The sequence below is a fragment of the Gymnoscopelus braueri genome (assembly GCF_963280865.1).
Source record: "Gymnoscopelus braueri genome assembly, chromosome: 10".
Classification (NCBI taxonomy): Eukaryota; Metazoa; Chordata; class Actinopteri; order Myctophiformes; family Myctophidae; genus Gymnoscopelus; species Gymnoscopelus braueri.
This window is the reverse complement of record NC_137611.1, coordinates 36,764,717-36,781,320: the sequence shown is the minus strand read 5'-3', so window position 1 is coordinate 36,781,320 and position 16,604 is coordinate 36,764,717. Positions and strand designations below refer to the sequence as shown.

Sequence of the window (16,604 nt, the reverse complement as noted above, 5' to 3'; positions counted from 1 at the left end):
TTTACTTTTTTTTCAGAGGGAAATATAGTACTTTTCACTCCACTCCATTTATTTTGCATCTTAAGTCACTTTGTGGATTCAGAAAATATAAATCAGCAAAGTTATAATGATTATATCAGTCTATTCAAATCTATATGATATCATTGTTTCACATTTATTTTAAACACACACACACACACACACACACACACACACACACACACACACACACACACACACACACACACACACACACACACACACACACACACACACACACACACACACACACACACACACACACACAATTATATTTCTGTAATATACTCATATTTTTCTCAGTAGCCTACATAATGATTGTACATAATGAGTATACTTTTACTTACTTTGATGCAAAGTAAAACTTTCCTATACAGTGGATGTCATAATATTAGGCTACTTGTTGAAATTGTTCAACCCTATGTAGCACACATTCATATTTTGTATTACAGGAAGAAAATACATTATTTTGATATAAGAATATAAATATTTTTTGTATTTTACTTTCTTTTTTGGGGGGTTAGGGATTTGAAATTAGTTCGAAAATTCACATTTCATCTTGACACGACTCTTACTTGCTTCTTTTATTTAAAACATTATGTAAAATATCCAAAGAGTAATTCCAACACTGTCAAAAACATTACTAAAAGTATAATGTAAAATAAAACAGAAAAATCTCTCTCATCAGCAGCACTCACCGCAAGTGGAACTCTACACCTTAACTTCGATTTCTTACCGGAATTGTTTTCATGCAGCACCGCATTAAAAGATTTGGTTCTTGTGTTGCCATGTCGGCTTATTATAAGCGACTTTGGGCTTCTTTTTCTGTAAAGTTGCTTGTAAATAATATTTACAAGCAACTTTACAGAAAAACAAGTCCTAAAAACCGCAACCTGCAACTACCAATATTATTGGTAGTTGCAGGTTGCGGTTTTTAGGACTTGTTTCAAAGTGTACATGCTTATTTAGACTTTCTTCCAAAAAAAATAAACCAGTGGTTCTCAAATATTTTCATAAATGTTTTGTGGCCAGGGTCAGGGGAGCGCATATGTTGTTAGAATGTTTCAGAAAAATATTCCAAATATTCCACATTTTGATGCAAGAGTTTTTGAAAATAGCTGATGCATAGGTTTAAAGCGCTCATGTGGCCTAAAGTTGCTTCTTTTGGGCTTATTTTCTTAGACCTGGTTACTTATTTCTCTCACAAAATGTGGCAACACTGTACGTTGGGTTCTCTGGCGTACAATAGATCTATGGTACAGTAGCTGTGTTTTGCCAGCAGCCCATTGAAGTGTTTCTGCTTCAGTGATAACAAGTGAACGACATATACATTTTATTAATCTATGCCACTAAAGGATCAGTCCAACTCGACCGGTATGATGAAGCCAGCAGTTGATGAAATGTTCCCTGAAGGAGCAGGACCTTATGTGGATCTGGACGAGGTTAGTTAGTTGTTTATAGTTAATCTGTGTCTGACCAAGCTTGTTGTTGGCAAACATTATTAAACACAGTATTCTTTAAACAGACTTGATGGCCACGTCAGCACGTAGGCCTATGTTTAATTAGAGTTAGCCCCAGAATGTCTGTGATAATAATACATGCATTTCATGTATTCCATAATAGACAAGCTATGGATTACACGACGGTCGTCTGTCACGACCGTCATGGATGAACTTCAACCTGGTGTTTGCACTTTCTCCATTTACATCTACATAACCGTTCAGATTCCAAATATAAAGTGCTTAACCCATGGCCACGAATGTTACAATTATGTTCGGGCCCTCAAAGGTACCCATATATTCCGTATTGTTCAATAAAAGGTATTTGAATCCGATCGGTGGCCATTTCTCATAGTGTATCAAAGTGCAGTACACCTCCCAAGCGATAGGGTCGCGCAGTTGAAAGCAGATGGAGGAAATAAGGAGAAAAAGGCCACCGATCGGATTAAAATGCTTTTTATTGACCAATTCGATAGATATGGGTACGTATGCGGGGCCGAACATAATTGTGATATCCGTGGCCATGAGGTAAGCACTTTATTTGAAATCTGAACGTTTATGTAGATGTACGGGCCAAAAAGGGAGAGTGCAAACACCAGCTGAAGTTCATCCATGACTGTCATGATTATGACAGTCATGTTTCAGGGCTACACTGCCCTCCTGTGTCGGCGAGTCATCGCTGCGTCATTACATGTGGCGCTGGCTGCGTGTGTTGTTACACTACTCACCCAATAATTAATTGCTGCGACCCGGAGTCAGCTTTTCTATTCTCCTCCAGTTTCATATAAATTTGAAAGTTAAAATTGTGGCAGAAAACGTGTGTTAAATCCACTTTTCCACAAGAAACACACAGACAACATTCACCTACCTGTTGGATCCCGAAATCATTGCTGAACTGAACATAAAACAAACTTCAGGTATGGACGGCATGTCACACCTGTGTGCCCCATACCTGCAGGTATGGGGCACACAGGTGTGATTACTTACCCACATCAATTGCAATTGAAGCACCTGTCATGTGTGCCCCACTATGCTCCCCAAAGGAGCATAGTGGTGTAAAGTAACTAAGTACATGTACTCAAGTACTGTACTTAAGTACACCTTTGAGGTCTTTTTTACTTTACTGGAGTATTACCAATTTTCATTGCTTTTACTTCTACTCCACTACATCTCAACACTACAATTATTTGAAAAAAAGAAAATTCAAATAAATGTGAGTACTTTTTCCACCACTGCTCCCCAAAGGAAGATTTCATATCTGTCCAGGCAGCAGTAATTTCTGGACTGCTGGACTGTGGCACCGACATAGGAGGACATAGGGATGATCTGTGTATATGGAATACATGACAAGTCACTGTGATTCACAGACATTCTAGGACTTAATTAGAGTGTACACACTATTATAAGTTATAAGTAGTTGCTTGGCTAGTTGTATCTATCTGTTCTGTATCTCTTTTTATCTGTTGATAGACTGTATTATTCATGCATATAGTCATTGATTAATTATTTATTCATATATTCAATGTTGATCGTACATTTATATTTATTGAAAGACTGTACATAATGTTAACTCATTCAGAGACCCAGTGCAGATATTTGGTTCCAGAATCTAAGCTATATATTATTTTATATTATTTTGTTTACTCTTACCTGTACCTCTCCAGTGTTACTGCTGTAAGTGCTGTCGGTCTGTCTGTCTGTCTGTCTGTCTGTCTGTCTGTCTGTCTGTCTGTCTGTCTGTCTGTCTGTCTGTCTTGTCCAAGACTAGTTGCTGCTATGGAACTTGAATGAACCTCAAGGGATCAATAAAGGCTTATCTTATCTTATCTAGATGACTAGTTTAACTTTATTCCTTCTTCTGCATTGCATTTTTGTGTTCTGGCAGGCGGGGGGAAGCTCAGGACTGCTGATGGACTTGGCTGCAAATGAAAAAGCTGTTCATTTGGACTTCTTCAATGGTAAAAAAAAAATGTCATCCTGAAGCTGTAGCTTGCTATGAACTTTTTTTTATCGACTAACAAACTCAAATTAAAACATTGAGGTCTCAATTTATGTCCTCAGTAATGTTACTTTTTACTTTTTTACATAGTAACTTCTAGCCTTACCTGCATAGTTCAGACTCACCAAGTAATGCACTAGTGCATTGGTTCTTAAACTTTTTCATGTGAAGGACCCCCAAATTAATATGTATTTGGCTGCGACCCCCATACAAAAAAAATACTGTGTGCCAGGGACCCCATACAAGATTTTTGTTAAAATGTTAAAAAAATATTTAAAAAAAAAATCACGATAGCAGATGTGACCTGTTGTGAGCTGAGCTTGTAGATCGTCTATTTTCAAATAGCTGATGTTTATAGGGTTAAAGTGGCTACTTTTTAACTGCTTTTTGATGCTACTGTACATCAACCAATTTAGCTGGGGACCCCCTAAGGACCCCTGGGATGCCTGGACCCCACTTTGAGAACCACTGCACTTATACTGATGGTGCAAATGTAAAGATGAATTAGATTTCAGAGATAAGCCACTGGAAGTGATTATGAATTTTGAACATATTTTGAACAGAAGTTTTCAGTCAAGTCAGATTGAATCTATTAGCACATACCTTCTTTTCACTCCTGGGTGTCTAAACACTGGGCTCAGTAACAGCAGGAAATAACTTTACTAGTCCCACATCTCTCTTTTCCCCAACTGCCCCTACCCCCTCTTTTTTTCTTTTCCCTCTACTAACTTTTTTTTATAATTAAGTGTGATCTTTGTCCTGGGGCGAAGCTACATCAAACGGTAGCGACTTCTCAGCTTACGCCTCACAGGTTCAATGTGGACCTCCTCTGCACTGCAGGCAGGATCTGCCTTGTATAAGGCCATTTAAAAAGTAGGCAGGGTCTGTTTTTGTATGATAAAAAGATGTATGTTGTGCAATCATACATAGATTAATAGTGAATAGACAGACATACAGACAGACAGACCTTGAAAGTGATATAGTCAGACAAACAGACCTGTATTCATCCCGAGAGAAATTCAGGTGTCATATAAGCACCTCAGTAGGCATAAAACACAGATTCAGGAAAGAGTAGAGAGATACAAAATAAGTAGTAAGCTAACAATAATGAAAAATAAGATAAGAAAAAAAGCCATCAAATTGAGAATTTAACACTTGTGTTCAATATGACTGCACATTTAGCCTTGCCCCTACCCCGTGAGAAGAAAAGGCGAAATAGAACTTTCAAGAATGTCTACTAAAGAGGCTCTTAAAAATATAAAAAGGTCCCTGCAGCGTGTCATCCAATAAAACCTTGGAACATGTCACACGCTGTTGTGTCATCCTCAAATTCCAGTCATGTAGGCAATGTTTTTGGTCTTTAATTTGGCTCAAAATATTGTTTTTCTCTTGTTGTGAGTAGTGGTTTCCATGTTCCCTCTGACTGATGACATATTTTTTTTGCAGACCTGTGCTCAGGGTTTCAGGGTGCACACTCTTCAGTGTGTGCACTTTATATTCAGTCTATCCATATTTATCAGTATTCTTAATGTTTAACCATTTGTAATGTTCATTACAAATGGTTCATACCTTATGCTTACCCGACCAGTACGAGTGCAGAAGGCCAGGCCAGTATTTAAGTCTATATGCCCATTTTACTGGTGATATAATGTGCATGATACCTTTACTTTTATGTGCACGAGAACTTTATTTAGATCTAATAATAGTTCATACATTATGCAAACCCGGCTAGTCCAGGCCAGGGCAGTGCAGATGGCCAGGCCAGACTTCTTTTCAAGTCATTTCTTTTCCAAGCATGTCGGTACAGTTCTGCCATTCGCCTCTGACCCCACAAACGTAAAGGCCCACAGGAAGGACACATGGACAGCGCAGCAAGTGTGTTCCCAGACCTTTTACTTTTATCACCCCTCGCCCCCTTTTAACCCACCGACCTATTAGACTGCTTTATGAGAAAATGCCTCCCTTGCAAAAAATGTTTTAAATACGACCACCGTGGTCATGCTGTATTATAACTTCTGTCTAATGATAACAGATGTTTTTTTGATTTACCATCCGCAGATTTTGAAGACCTGTTCGATGATGATGACCTCCTGTGAGGCAGAGAGAGAGATAAGCACATCTTCACGGTTTTTGCGATGATCTGTGAATTCACCCGACTCCATGGACATCTTTTTCTGTCTATTTGTTTTTCTTTTGCGAGACAAAACTAGCCATTCACAGTCTTAATGACATACAATTTCCTTTCATTGGTCTCCTAGTTTCAGGGTTTTAAAACATTCTCAAAAAAGTCTCCAGCAGATCCAGATGTTGTGACATTCTTCAGATCCCAAGAATTCCTCCATATGCACTATGCTAAAATTATGAGCACCTACGGTGTACATGACTTCAACCACCTCCATGCTGGATTGTAGGTTTCTTGGCGTTGAAGAACACCTGTTAGAGGTGCGCCCCTTTCAAACATAATTATATATGTATGCATATGATGGGAGAGCCTCCAACATATGCTGTCGCCCTTAGACATACTGCAGATGGCATGTGATGAATCGCGGTCTGCAAGAATCACTCTTCAATATTTGTAATTACACATGTAATAGTCAAATATGTATGTACAGTTTGATGTTCAATTATGTTTGACCTGTGTCCCTTGACATTGTATATATATTGATACATTGAACACTTATCACTTGTGTTTTGTAGATGTGCTATAGGTGATGACAGAAACATTAAAATAATAATTCCCTCTGTGAGTTAAGCCTTAAGTGTATGGTATTATATCATTGCTGTCGGGTAGAAACCGAAATCTCCATATTTCAACTTTTTATGTTTTTTTTTGGTAAATCAATGCCCTACTTTATCATATTAAAGTGTCATAAAAAAGTAGCTAACAAAGCCGATCCCCAACGAGTCACGATGCGACGGGTTGAGAGCTTGCAGAAATGGCATTTTTTGAAATAGTTGAAAGTTAAAGTTAAAGTGATGAAAATTAGAATTTGTGACTGAATAATATTTACATTGGATCCATTGGAACATAGGCTCTCGTTTCCATTTCCTGAAAAGTAACGGTTTTGGACATGCAGTACAGAGTTTCCACTCGACAGAGACGATACAGTATGTATATTGCGATACAGTATAGTGATAGCACTTATCACTTGTGTTTTGCAGATGCTGTATGTGCTATAGGTGATGACAGAAAAAGAAAAACATAATAAATTCCCTCTGAGCGAGTTTAGTGGTAAAATGCAGATGTGATGCAGCAATGGCAAATAAACGCACACATATAGTGATTAATCAGTGTTTAGAGTGAAACTGGTTGTGCTCATGACAAAAACAAACAATTGAGGTTGATAAATTAACAGGTATTTTTGTGTGTGTGTGTGTGTGTAAAACGTTAAAGCTCTATTTTCTCATAGTAGTCATTGATAGAGTGTTTGTTCGGCAACAGGGGTCTCCCCGTCTCTCCAGCTCTTTAATGAACAGAAAATACATTTCCAGTAGGGTTGCCAATTTCACCCAATCCAATCAGGAGAGAGTATCACTTTATCAGCTTCAATTTTATAGTGTTCCAGTTCCAACTTTGTCTGCTCATTTCTTTGTGTCATCACTTCCAATTTCACTTGTTTATCCTGTATCCTGTATGATTTCTCTCTCCTGATTAAATTGGTATCCAGACCTGAAAATTCTGTTAATTAAAGAGCTGGAGAGACGGGGAGACCCCAGTTGCTGAACAAACATATCACACCCAAAGCTAGACACGAGAGAATATGTTGAAGTGGGGAGGGTGACTGGGGAAAGGATTTACAAAGGAAATACACGCACACACACGCACACACACACACACACACACACACACACACACACACACACACACACACACACACACACACACACACACACACACACAGCTACACTGCAATAAAAAAGAGACTTTGTGTAATTGTATTTTAGCTTTTAACAACCAATTACTTTATGCAAATGGCCCAGCACAATGATATATATGCTGTACTAAATAGGCCATCGCCTGAAAACTTTCCTTCCTCTGTGCTGCTTGTTACAATATCCAACTTAAAATCCAAGTCATTATCAAGGGAACTCCATTTTGACGATAATACAGATGAAAATTTTGGCAGTCATCTAGCCTTTGAGAGAAATTCCCATAACTATACACTGAGCTGTCCCAGATCATAGGAAATATGTAAATTCTGTTTGAGGGAGAGTATGCCCTTCGCATATTCCCTTTACACTTTTTGGTTTCTTTGGTAAACATTCTCTGTTTTGTTACAAATTAAACCTGAACTATCTTTGATTCTCCTCTCTTGTTTGATAACACTGACATACATTATTACTCCTCTTGTCTTCATGCACTTAGTGTGAAGTACAACTTAAGAGGACCAGCGATAGACCATGCTTAATAAAGTCCTTACATAAAAGCAGTTGTCAGGCATCATAATTCTTTCACAAGCATCTGTGTTTTTTAATGAGCTATTCTTTCACAAGTAGCATGAACCGCTTTATGTGTTCTTAACAGAAATTTCACTTGGCATGGATTTTCCATGCTTAGACATTACCAGGCGTGTCCCTTTTCCCCACATCTCTACTGTTGTGTTTGACCAGCAGCAAAGCCAACATGTCAACATGAGGAAGAGAGGCATTTGTCTTCTCCATTGACAGGCCCAGCAATTCTGAAATGTGTAAATTGCAGGGATGGTGGTTGAGGCTAAGTTGTCAGTGAAACACATGTCATGTTGGAGTACAATACAGAAGGAAAATAGTTGGGTTGTTGGTTTTGTTGATGAAATTATCATTGCCTATTTGATTTCTTTCGATTATGGGGATATCACAACATAGCACTGGATTGGAAAATATACGGTATACAGCGTATAATTTATCGGCCTGCGTGTTCAGGTTTTGGTACCCAGCATTGCGTGGTAAAATAGTCTCTCTCTCTCCATACCCTCCCTCCCTCCCCCTCTCACTCTCCCTATCACTCTGTGCTGATCGAGCTCTGGTCTGACATCACACATAACTTCTCTCCCTCTCTTCCTCTCCCTCCCTCCCTCTCCCTCCCTCCCTTCCCCTGTCCCTCTCTCCCTCAGTCTCTCTCTCTCGCTGATCGAGCTCTGGTCTGATGCCAAACACAACAGTAACTGTTGCTTTACAATGGCAATTATCTCTGAGGTCAACCTTTGTATAACAACGCTGATTGGAATGACGTCTGGAATGTCTAACATCGATGACGTTGGGGTTCTCCATATTTGGCATAATCTGGACACAGACAACTTGAACTTTTATGTATCGTCTCTGTCGGGTGGAAACCTCATATGTCCAAAACTGTTACTTTTCAGGATTCAAATAAAAAAAATAGCAAATGTAGCAGATCTACAAGCTCAAAACGCGTCACGCCGCTTTGCCCCACACTTCTAGATCTGCTACTTTTGATGCTTTTGTGTGAAGCTGTAGTACGATGATGAAGTAGGGAAAAGACAAAAAGTTAAAATATGGAGAGAGGTTTCTGCCCGACAACAACGATATATATATAGCCTAACACAAATTGTATGTGTATATACACACACACACACACACACACACACACACACACACACACACACACACACACACACACACACACTATATAACATTTGTCTTTGTATTGGGAAATGAGTGCACACAAAGTATTGATGTAGTAAAAAAAAACATAACCTTTTGTATAGTTGTATTTTTGCTTTTAGCTTGTTAGCTGGCTAAAGTATACTCCACTGGCTCAGCCCGAGGGAGCAACGTGGCATATAGGCTCAAGGACTGTGTACACAACAGTGGAGCTGGCAGCATAGAGCTAACGACCCTACCTTATACAGCATTAACGACAGCTGCCTTCATTAGGGGCCTCCATGAGGCCTGCCTCCCTGATGACTGCAGCTGCCTACCTCCATAATAAGGCAGTGGGATGGAAACCCAAATGTTTTCAGAAAAAAGTACTCTTTTTGGGAATGGAAAAAAATCAATGCTTGTTTTCTCAGTGATGTTTATGTATATTTATGAAATGATAAAATGGGTTGGGCTTGATGCTCCTCACTCATAATGATGCATAACATCCACTTTGAATGCATTTAATTTCAATTCTATTCAAATTTATTACAGTGCCAAATCACACGTTTTCAAGACAATTTACATATAGAGCAGTAACACGACATTGTCCCAATGCATGTTAGAAAAAGATGCATACCAAAAGTGCATCTAACCACTGGATCAAATGTTGGAGCAGCAGCACTGAAGTACAGTAATGAAGTGCAGCTGTTAGCTCTGAAATGACGACAAGACTCAAGAGAGTAAAGGTAGTGAAGAGCCTACCAGGTTTAAAAATACAGACTGTACTGTATGAGTGATGGTAGGTATAGAGGTGCTAAAGATAAGAACGTCAATCACTTTAGATTGTGGAGGACAACATGGGATACAAAAAATAAAATAAAACATTGTATGGATGTGGTGTCACATCCTGTCGAGGCAAAATGCCAAAACGTGAATTATTAACATTTTAAGCCCAGTAGATATTGGGAGAGTGTAAGTGTGCAGTCTTCATTTTTGTATCCCATATAGTTTTTTTTACCATTGACCTGCACCTTTTTGGGGTATGCATTCTGATTATTACCTATCGTCACTACTTCAATTTAATTGAAAGTAGCAATACCACTGTGTAGAAATACATTGTTACAAATAAAAGTCCAGAATACAAAATCTTATTAAAGTCAAAGTACAAAGGTATGAGGGGGACAGTCCTTTTTGTTTTTATTTTTATTAATTGTATTTTTATTTTTATTTTTCAATTTAGACCTTAGACATTGATTTAAAATGAAGATAAGTAATGTGTTTAATGGGCTTATATAGGAGGGGGTGTGTCTGATCAAATGAATATCAAATATCTAAATACTGAACCAAGCTACTTTCTGGGGTGCACACAAGACCCGGAATAAACGTTTACCCAATTACCCAAGAAGGGGTTTTAATCTTTTACAGTACTTGTAAATGCATTTTGTTACCTAGTTCTAACGTTTATCGCACACATAGAGAATATACAGTATATAGTACTGGACGTGAGAAAAGAAAAGAACAGAACGAGTAGGAAAACAACAAATGCACCTCGTATCATTGTGCACATGGCGTCAGTCTATCTGATGCAGCAGTTGACAGCCATGGCGTAACAGTATGTGCTTATGCAGATGAGAGTGAATTAATGTATTTACTGCGTCAAGCAGATACATGTCTGTCCTAATCATATAATCATAACAATGGTAATTCCCATTGTGGGATCTATAATCTACCACTCCAAATACATTACATCCAAATTGCTTTAATTGAATGAATTGTGTTAAAACAGCTATGAAATAGCCACAGCCACAGGTACTACCAAGTAAATTGCTTTGTGGAATTGCCACCTCTCAACATTTACCCCAAATTCCAAACATGTGAAGAAACAAACCACGGTACACGTAAATGGCACCCTGTTTACTCTTTCTGCATCAAGAACAGGCTCTACGCTGCTCACCTCTCCTAATTACAGGACCCCTATTGGTCGGTCGATCAGCGGCGCAGGAGCCAATCCCGGAGCGCCAAACAGCATGCCGGAGCCATATGACATGCCTTTTTGTTTTTAATGATCATGGGGCTCCTTAAAAATGTTTCTCTGTCCGTCTGTCCCATACAGGGAGGCAGAGAGGTATAGGGTCTACACATCTCAGACAGCTACAGCGCAGTGACTCCCTGCCACTGGCTCCCAGAGGTGTGGTGTCCCTACGCTCTTGAGGTGAACCCAGGAGGTCAATACTTCAACACCCTTACAGGTACAGTAGGGGATGGATTTAATGCCACTTTTGTCTTTTCTTTTACAGTTACACAGTAATTGCTAGGTGACCTTGACTTCTTGCAACTGCAGCTGGATTGGATTGAGTCGAGTGATTTTTTTAATCTCAGAGGATTTGTTTAAGACTATGTGCTCAATCAGTGTGCTAGCTGTGATTCATTTACAGCCCAAGCTGGAATGAGAAGGAGTTGAAAGGTGCTGTTGTTGCTGAGGTTTAGTTGTTGACAGCAGCTACCTGCAACTGGATTATATTTGGAGAAATCCTCTGGTTTTATAATTATCTAAAACTGTAGGTGACAATCTTTCCTCTCAGATTGCTTACAGAAGAAAATGTTTTTGCCTAAAAAAACTCTGTTATAATTATTACTGTGTGTCCTCAATTATCTGCTATCTCAGTATCAGCCAAATGAGTAAACTTTGTTCTAATTGTTCCTAGTCTGTTGTCACAGTTTTTGCATATTCATTAGTTAACCAATTGGTTTTTAAACATCCAGCAAAAGCCACGAGAACACAGCTTGGGAATCATATCATCAAGAAAACATTTCCTAATATCGAATGTTACTCTTTTACTTTTGGCCCCAGGAAGCACACAAAACAGAAGATGGCATGCGCTGGAAGACTGTCGTTTTCCCTGGTCCACACTGGAATTCTGCTAGCTATTGTTTTATTACCAGGTGAGAGACTTTAATGGAATTCAATTGATTCGAAGCTTTGATGCAGTTCATTACCAAGCCCCACTGCAGGCAACATTATGCTGTTATACCCTTAATGTTTTAATAAGTGGGACTGGGACCTAATCTATGGCACAGAATGATAAAAGAGCCATTACCTCTTATCTCGTTTAATACAGCTAGGTGACATGTTAGCTCGAGGTGAAGACAGCGCTCAAGTAGATCAAAATCTTCCCTGAGACACAGAGCCCTCGTCCTCGGGGAGCCCGGGAGCCTTTTCCTCATTAATAACTGTGAGGGATCACTAGTCTCCACTGCACCAGTAAAATCACCAGCGCTCATTTTTCTCTGAGAGTGTGCAAATGTAACCATGTGTACTCGTAAGGGCATTTGTACACTCAGAGTTACAAATGGATAACATGAATACTGAGGATTTTACTGTGTATAATCAGCTGACATGGCTGTTTCCTCTGTAGTCATAAACTTCAGAAGGAAACCCCTGGTGGTACCACATTTACTCAACATATGGAAAAGGGGATGTTCACAGAACATGTCCCCCCCCCCCCCCCCCCTAAACATTTTAACATGCAACAATAATTGGTTCATGTCTGCGTGTTTGTGTTTCTGTGTGAGGAGTTGGTGTGTGTGTGTTTGCGTGTTTGTGTATTTGTCTGCGTGCGTGCGTGCGTGTGAGTGAGTGTGCGAGAGAGAGAGCTTGTTTGTGTGTGTGTGTGTGTGTGTGTGTGTGTGTGTGTGTGTGTGTGTGTACATTAGGCGTTCTTGCCATATACTGCATTGCCCATGCTCTTTGTAGTTTTACAGGTTAACTTCTATTAGTTTCCCTCTGACAGCCATATAAAAACAGACAGGCTCCCAACAACCTGGTTCAAAGCCTACACCCAAGCAGGGGTTGTTGGGGGGGTGTCGGGCTGGAGGGGGGTGTCAATCTGCAGGATGCTTGGGGGGGGGGGGGGGGGCACAGACCCCAGCGCCTGCCTGCCATGCTCTTGCAGGGGCTTATTAGCAGGTCAGCATTTTCCTCCAAGACTGGAGGGAGAAAGCTGTAACAGACATCTGGTCCTTGTCAGCTCATGTCTATGCCGTTGGCGTTTTCTGTTTTACAGACTTTCTGGGGGCCATTCCGGTGGGACGGCAGGAGGAGGCAGAAGGTGAGGGGCTGTCCGTGGGGGACTTGGCACGTTGGCACTTATCCAGAAAGTCGAATGCGGTTTAGGGGAAAGGTCAAAGACTGTAGAGTTTGATGATTCTACATCTAAACATCCATTCAACCTTCCCGTCTACAAAGACATACATGCTACAAACACGTAGATACACATGCCATTTTAATAACTTAAACCAGTGGTCCTTGAGGGAGTACCAGGGGGTCCACAGCAAAATTAGTTAACATGGCGTCAAAATCATTTTAACCACTTAGCTTTGGCTATTCAAAAATAGCAGATCTACAAGCTCATAGCGCGGCACCCAGTGCCGCGCTATGAGCTTGTAGATCTGCTATTTTTTAAAAACCTTGAAAAAGTGTGCATATCTTTGAATATTAATATTTTTATTTAAGCGAAAATTAAATGATTTCTTTGCTTCTGGGGGTCCCTGGCTGGCACAAAAGATTTTCAAATGGGGGTCCGCGGCCAAATGTATATCAATTTAGGGGTCCTTGGCATGAAAAAGGTTGAAAACCACTGACTTAAACCATATACTTTACTTTGTTGGCCGGCTCCCCCAGGGGTTTATACTAGGGGTTCATGTGGTTAACAACATAACACTGTGTGCATGCATATGTACTGTGCTGTATATCCACATAACACAGTTGTACTGTACAAATGTACACCGATAATTTCATGTCAAGTGTTGTGGTCGTTCTCTGCAGTATCTAGTGACGTGAAAGCCGAGGCCATTACCAACCTGCAGACACTGGTTCGTAACAGAAGGAACCTCCCTATGATCCCTTACCCTATGGTCACCATCCCCCACATCAAACGTCTTCCCGACTTCTGGGGCTGGTACAAATACTTCATGGATACCCACAACCAGGAGGGAGTGAGTGGCATTTATTATAGTTATTATGATTACTTTAATATGTATATATATTTTTTTAACATTTTGGGCTCCACTCAATTATACAGGGCAGAAATTGTATTACTGTTCTGTGTAAGTGCAAAATGCTATTGCAGCTCAAGCTTTTTTCTCCATATTAAAAGATCAGATTCTGAATATACAGAAAAGTAGAGGAATGATGTTTTTTGGCCCAGATATTCACTATTCTTTGCTGTATTAATATGCTATCTAGTAGACACTCTTTCCCAAATCAAAGACTATTTTTAGTGTCACAGAAAGTATTTTCTTTGGTAATCACAATGCTTCATTACTTGTGCTCATTTTGGGAAAGAAAATATCACTACTTTCATCACTACATGCATTTCATCATCCCAAAAATATAAATACTGTAGGATCTCTCATCTTGTAGTTTGTGTCACCTTTGAAACTTGTTAATCTCTCTCTCTCTCTCTCTCTCTCTCTCTCTCTCTCTCTCTCTCTCGCTCTCTCTCTGTGTGTGTCAGATTGAGGACCTGGATCGTCTGTACATGGCCTGGCTGCAGAACAGTCACAAGTCAGAGGAGAACCCCTCATTCAACCCTTACCTCGCCCACCTCAGCGCGATCTACAAGTCCTGTGCCAACTCTGACGACCCCGAGTGCATCGCCGAGGCCTCCACCAAGCCCAAGGCTGGGTTGGTGATGCCAGCCCCCATCAAGGCTGCCACCGTAAGATACTGCAACCCTTACATTGACCCCTACTGCCTCTACCCCCTCGCTGCCAAGGCTCCTCCCCCAGCCCCTGAGCCCGAGCCCGAGCCCGAGCCAGCCCCGGCACCCATCCTCACCCCTTTCCTGCCCATGCCCATGAGGACCCCCACCGGCTACTACTACTACGCCCCCGTCCTGGAGTCCTTCCTGAGCGCCGAGCAGAAGACCGAGCTGCTGAGGATTTGCCAGCCCAAAGATGTCGAGTGTCTGCAGTACCACCTGAGGGCCGCCTATGGCTACCGCCCTGCCCCCGGACCAGCCCCGTCCTACTCTGCCTTGAACTGCAACCCCAAGGACCCCTACTGTAAGCCCATCCTAGTCCAGAAGGCCCCCACTGGCTTCTACCACATGGTAGCCCCTGGCCCTGCCGCCCTGGCCGCTGAAGACGCCCCGAAGAATGAGCAGCATTGCAACCCACTTTTCGACGAGGGCTGCAACCCCCTGACCGCCACCAAGCTGTCTGGCCTCACCAAGCCCGTGCTGGAGTACCCAATGAAGGACGCGCCAGCGGAACCTGCCGCCGCTCCTCTGGCCTGTGATCCTCGCGTCAACCCCTTCTGCATACTAGCAGCCGCGGCTGCCCTGCGCAAGCCCCCCCCACAGCTGCCTGAGCACCAGGTCTGAATCTGCCTACTAAAGACCAATAGTCAATTGTTTAAACTAGCCTAGCAGCATAATTGATTCTTTGAATTGTCGTGTATTAATTGTCTGTTGCGTTTTCATTCAGTGTGTATTAAATAACATAGTGAAATTAAATGGGTGTTGCATAATATTTTGCATGTATTATTATCTCCTGGGTGCAATCTTGTTTTTGCGTCAAAGTATTATTGTTTTGTTTTATTACCACCCCCCCCCCACCCTCAATCAATCAACCAACCAGGTACGCTACAACCTCGGTGTCGCCGGCAAGACCAAGGACGGCCACGACTGCTATGTGCACTATGATAAGGACTGCACCCCCGTCAAGGCCGGCGCCCCCAAAGCCAAGGCCGACATCAAAGCTCCAGCTGCTCCGGCCGCGCCCGCCTGTCATCCGTTTGACTTCGGCTGCGGTAAGGCTGTCGCGCCCTCCGCCGTCGAGGCCCCGAAGCCCGCCGGCACAGACGGAATCATTCTTCCTGATGACCCTCACTGTGACCCCGAGTTCGACTACAACTGCCGCCTGCGTCGCGCCAGGTCCGCAGCGGCAGCCGCCGATGAGCCTGCTGCCGCCGATGAGCCTGCTGCCGCCGATGAACCCGCCGCCGCCGATGAGCCCGCCCCATACGCCGCCGGCCCCCCACGCTTCGAAGACTTCCTCAGGGGCTACATGAGCCAGAGCAGGCATTAAGTAAGCAATGTCACAACATCTTTCTGTTACACAGATCCGTGTTTCTCAACGTCTGGTCCGGGGCCCACCAAGGGTCTGAATGGAACCTTACGGGTCTGTAACTCTGAGAGTGTACAAATGAAACTTTTTCTTTTAGTATCTTTGGGACCCCAATCTACACTGTTAAATTATCAATTTAACTCTGAGAGTTTACAAATGGACACTTAAGGGTCCATTTGGTTCCATTCATACACTCTCAGAGTTAAAGACCTGTTAAAGGGTCCATTTGGACACCTTGATGGTCCCCGGACCGGACGTTGAGAACCAGTGACATATAACTGCAGGACAAGCAGCTCGCTACCCATGTCCCCGCTTCCATCACAGACTCCCGCAAATCCACATGACACCAGATGAATCTGTAAGACAGGGAGCCC

The 16,604-nt window shown here is 41.8% G+C and overlaps 2 protein-coding genes across 2 annotated transcripts; both read left to right on the top strand.

Moving 5' to 3' along the window:
• The first annotated feature begins 1,259 nt into the window (after nt 1-1,259).
• LOC308094132 (COP9 signalosome complex subunit 9-like) lies at nt 1,260-6,263 on the top strand. Its single transcript, XM_080440605.1, has 3 exons — nt 1,260-1,460; nt 3,403-3,475; nt 5,575-6,263. The coding sequence occupies exons 1-3, from the start codon at nt 1,362-1,364 to the stop codon at nt 5,610-5,612; spliced, it is 210 nt and encodes a 69-aa protein (XP_080296731.1). The 5' UTR covers nt 1,260-1,361; the 3' UTR covers nt 5,613-6,263.
• Nucleotides 5,896-16,191, top strand: and2 (actinodin2; the record flags this gene model as incomplete). Its single annotated transcript, XM_080439882.1, has 6 exons — nt 5,896-5,923; nt 11,213-11,287; nt 13,164-13,208; nt 13,925-14,094; nt 14,616-15,479; nt 15,742-16,191. 6 exons carry the CDS (start codon nt 5,896-5,898, stop codon nt 16,189-16,191), a joined length of 1,632 nt encoding a protein of 543 aa, XP_080296008.1.
• Nucleotides 16,192-16,604: the final 413 nt, after the last annotated feature.

Excerpts from the sequence above, each read along its gene's own strand:
- LOC308094132 (XM_080440605.1), top strand. The coding sequence starts at position 1,362 with ATGCCACTAAAGGATCAGTCCAACTCGACCGGTATGATGAAGCCAGCA. Across the intron at positions 1,461-3,402 it reads CTTATGTGGATCTGGACGAG|GCGGGGGGAAGCTCAGGACT; the intron begins GTTAGTTAGTTG and ends GTGTTCTGGCAG. Across the intron at positions 3,476-5,574 it reads TCATTTGGACTTCTTCAATG|ATTTTGAAGACCTGTTCGAT; the intron begins GTAAAAAAAAAA and ends TACCATCCGCAG.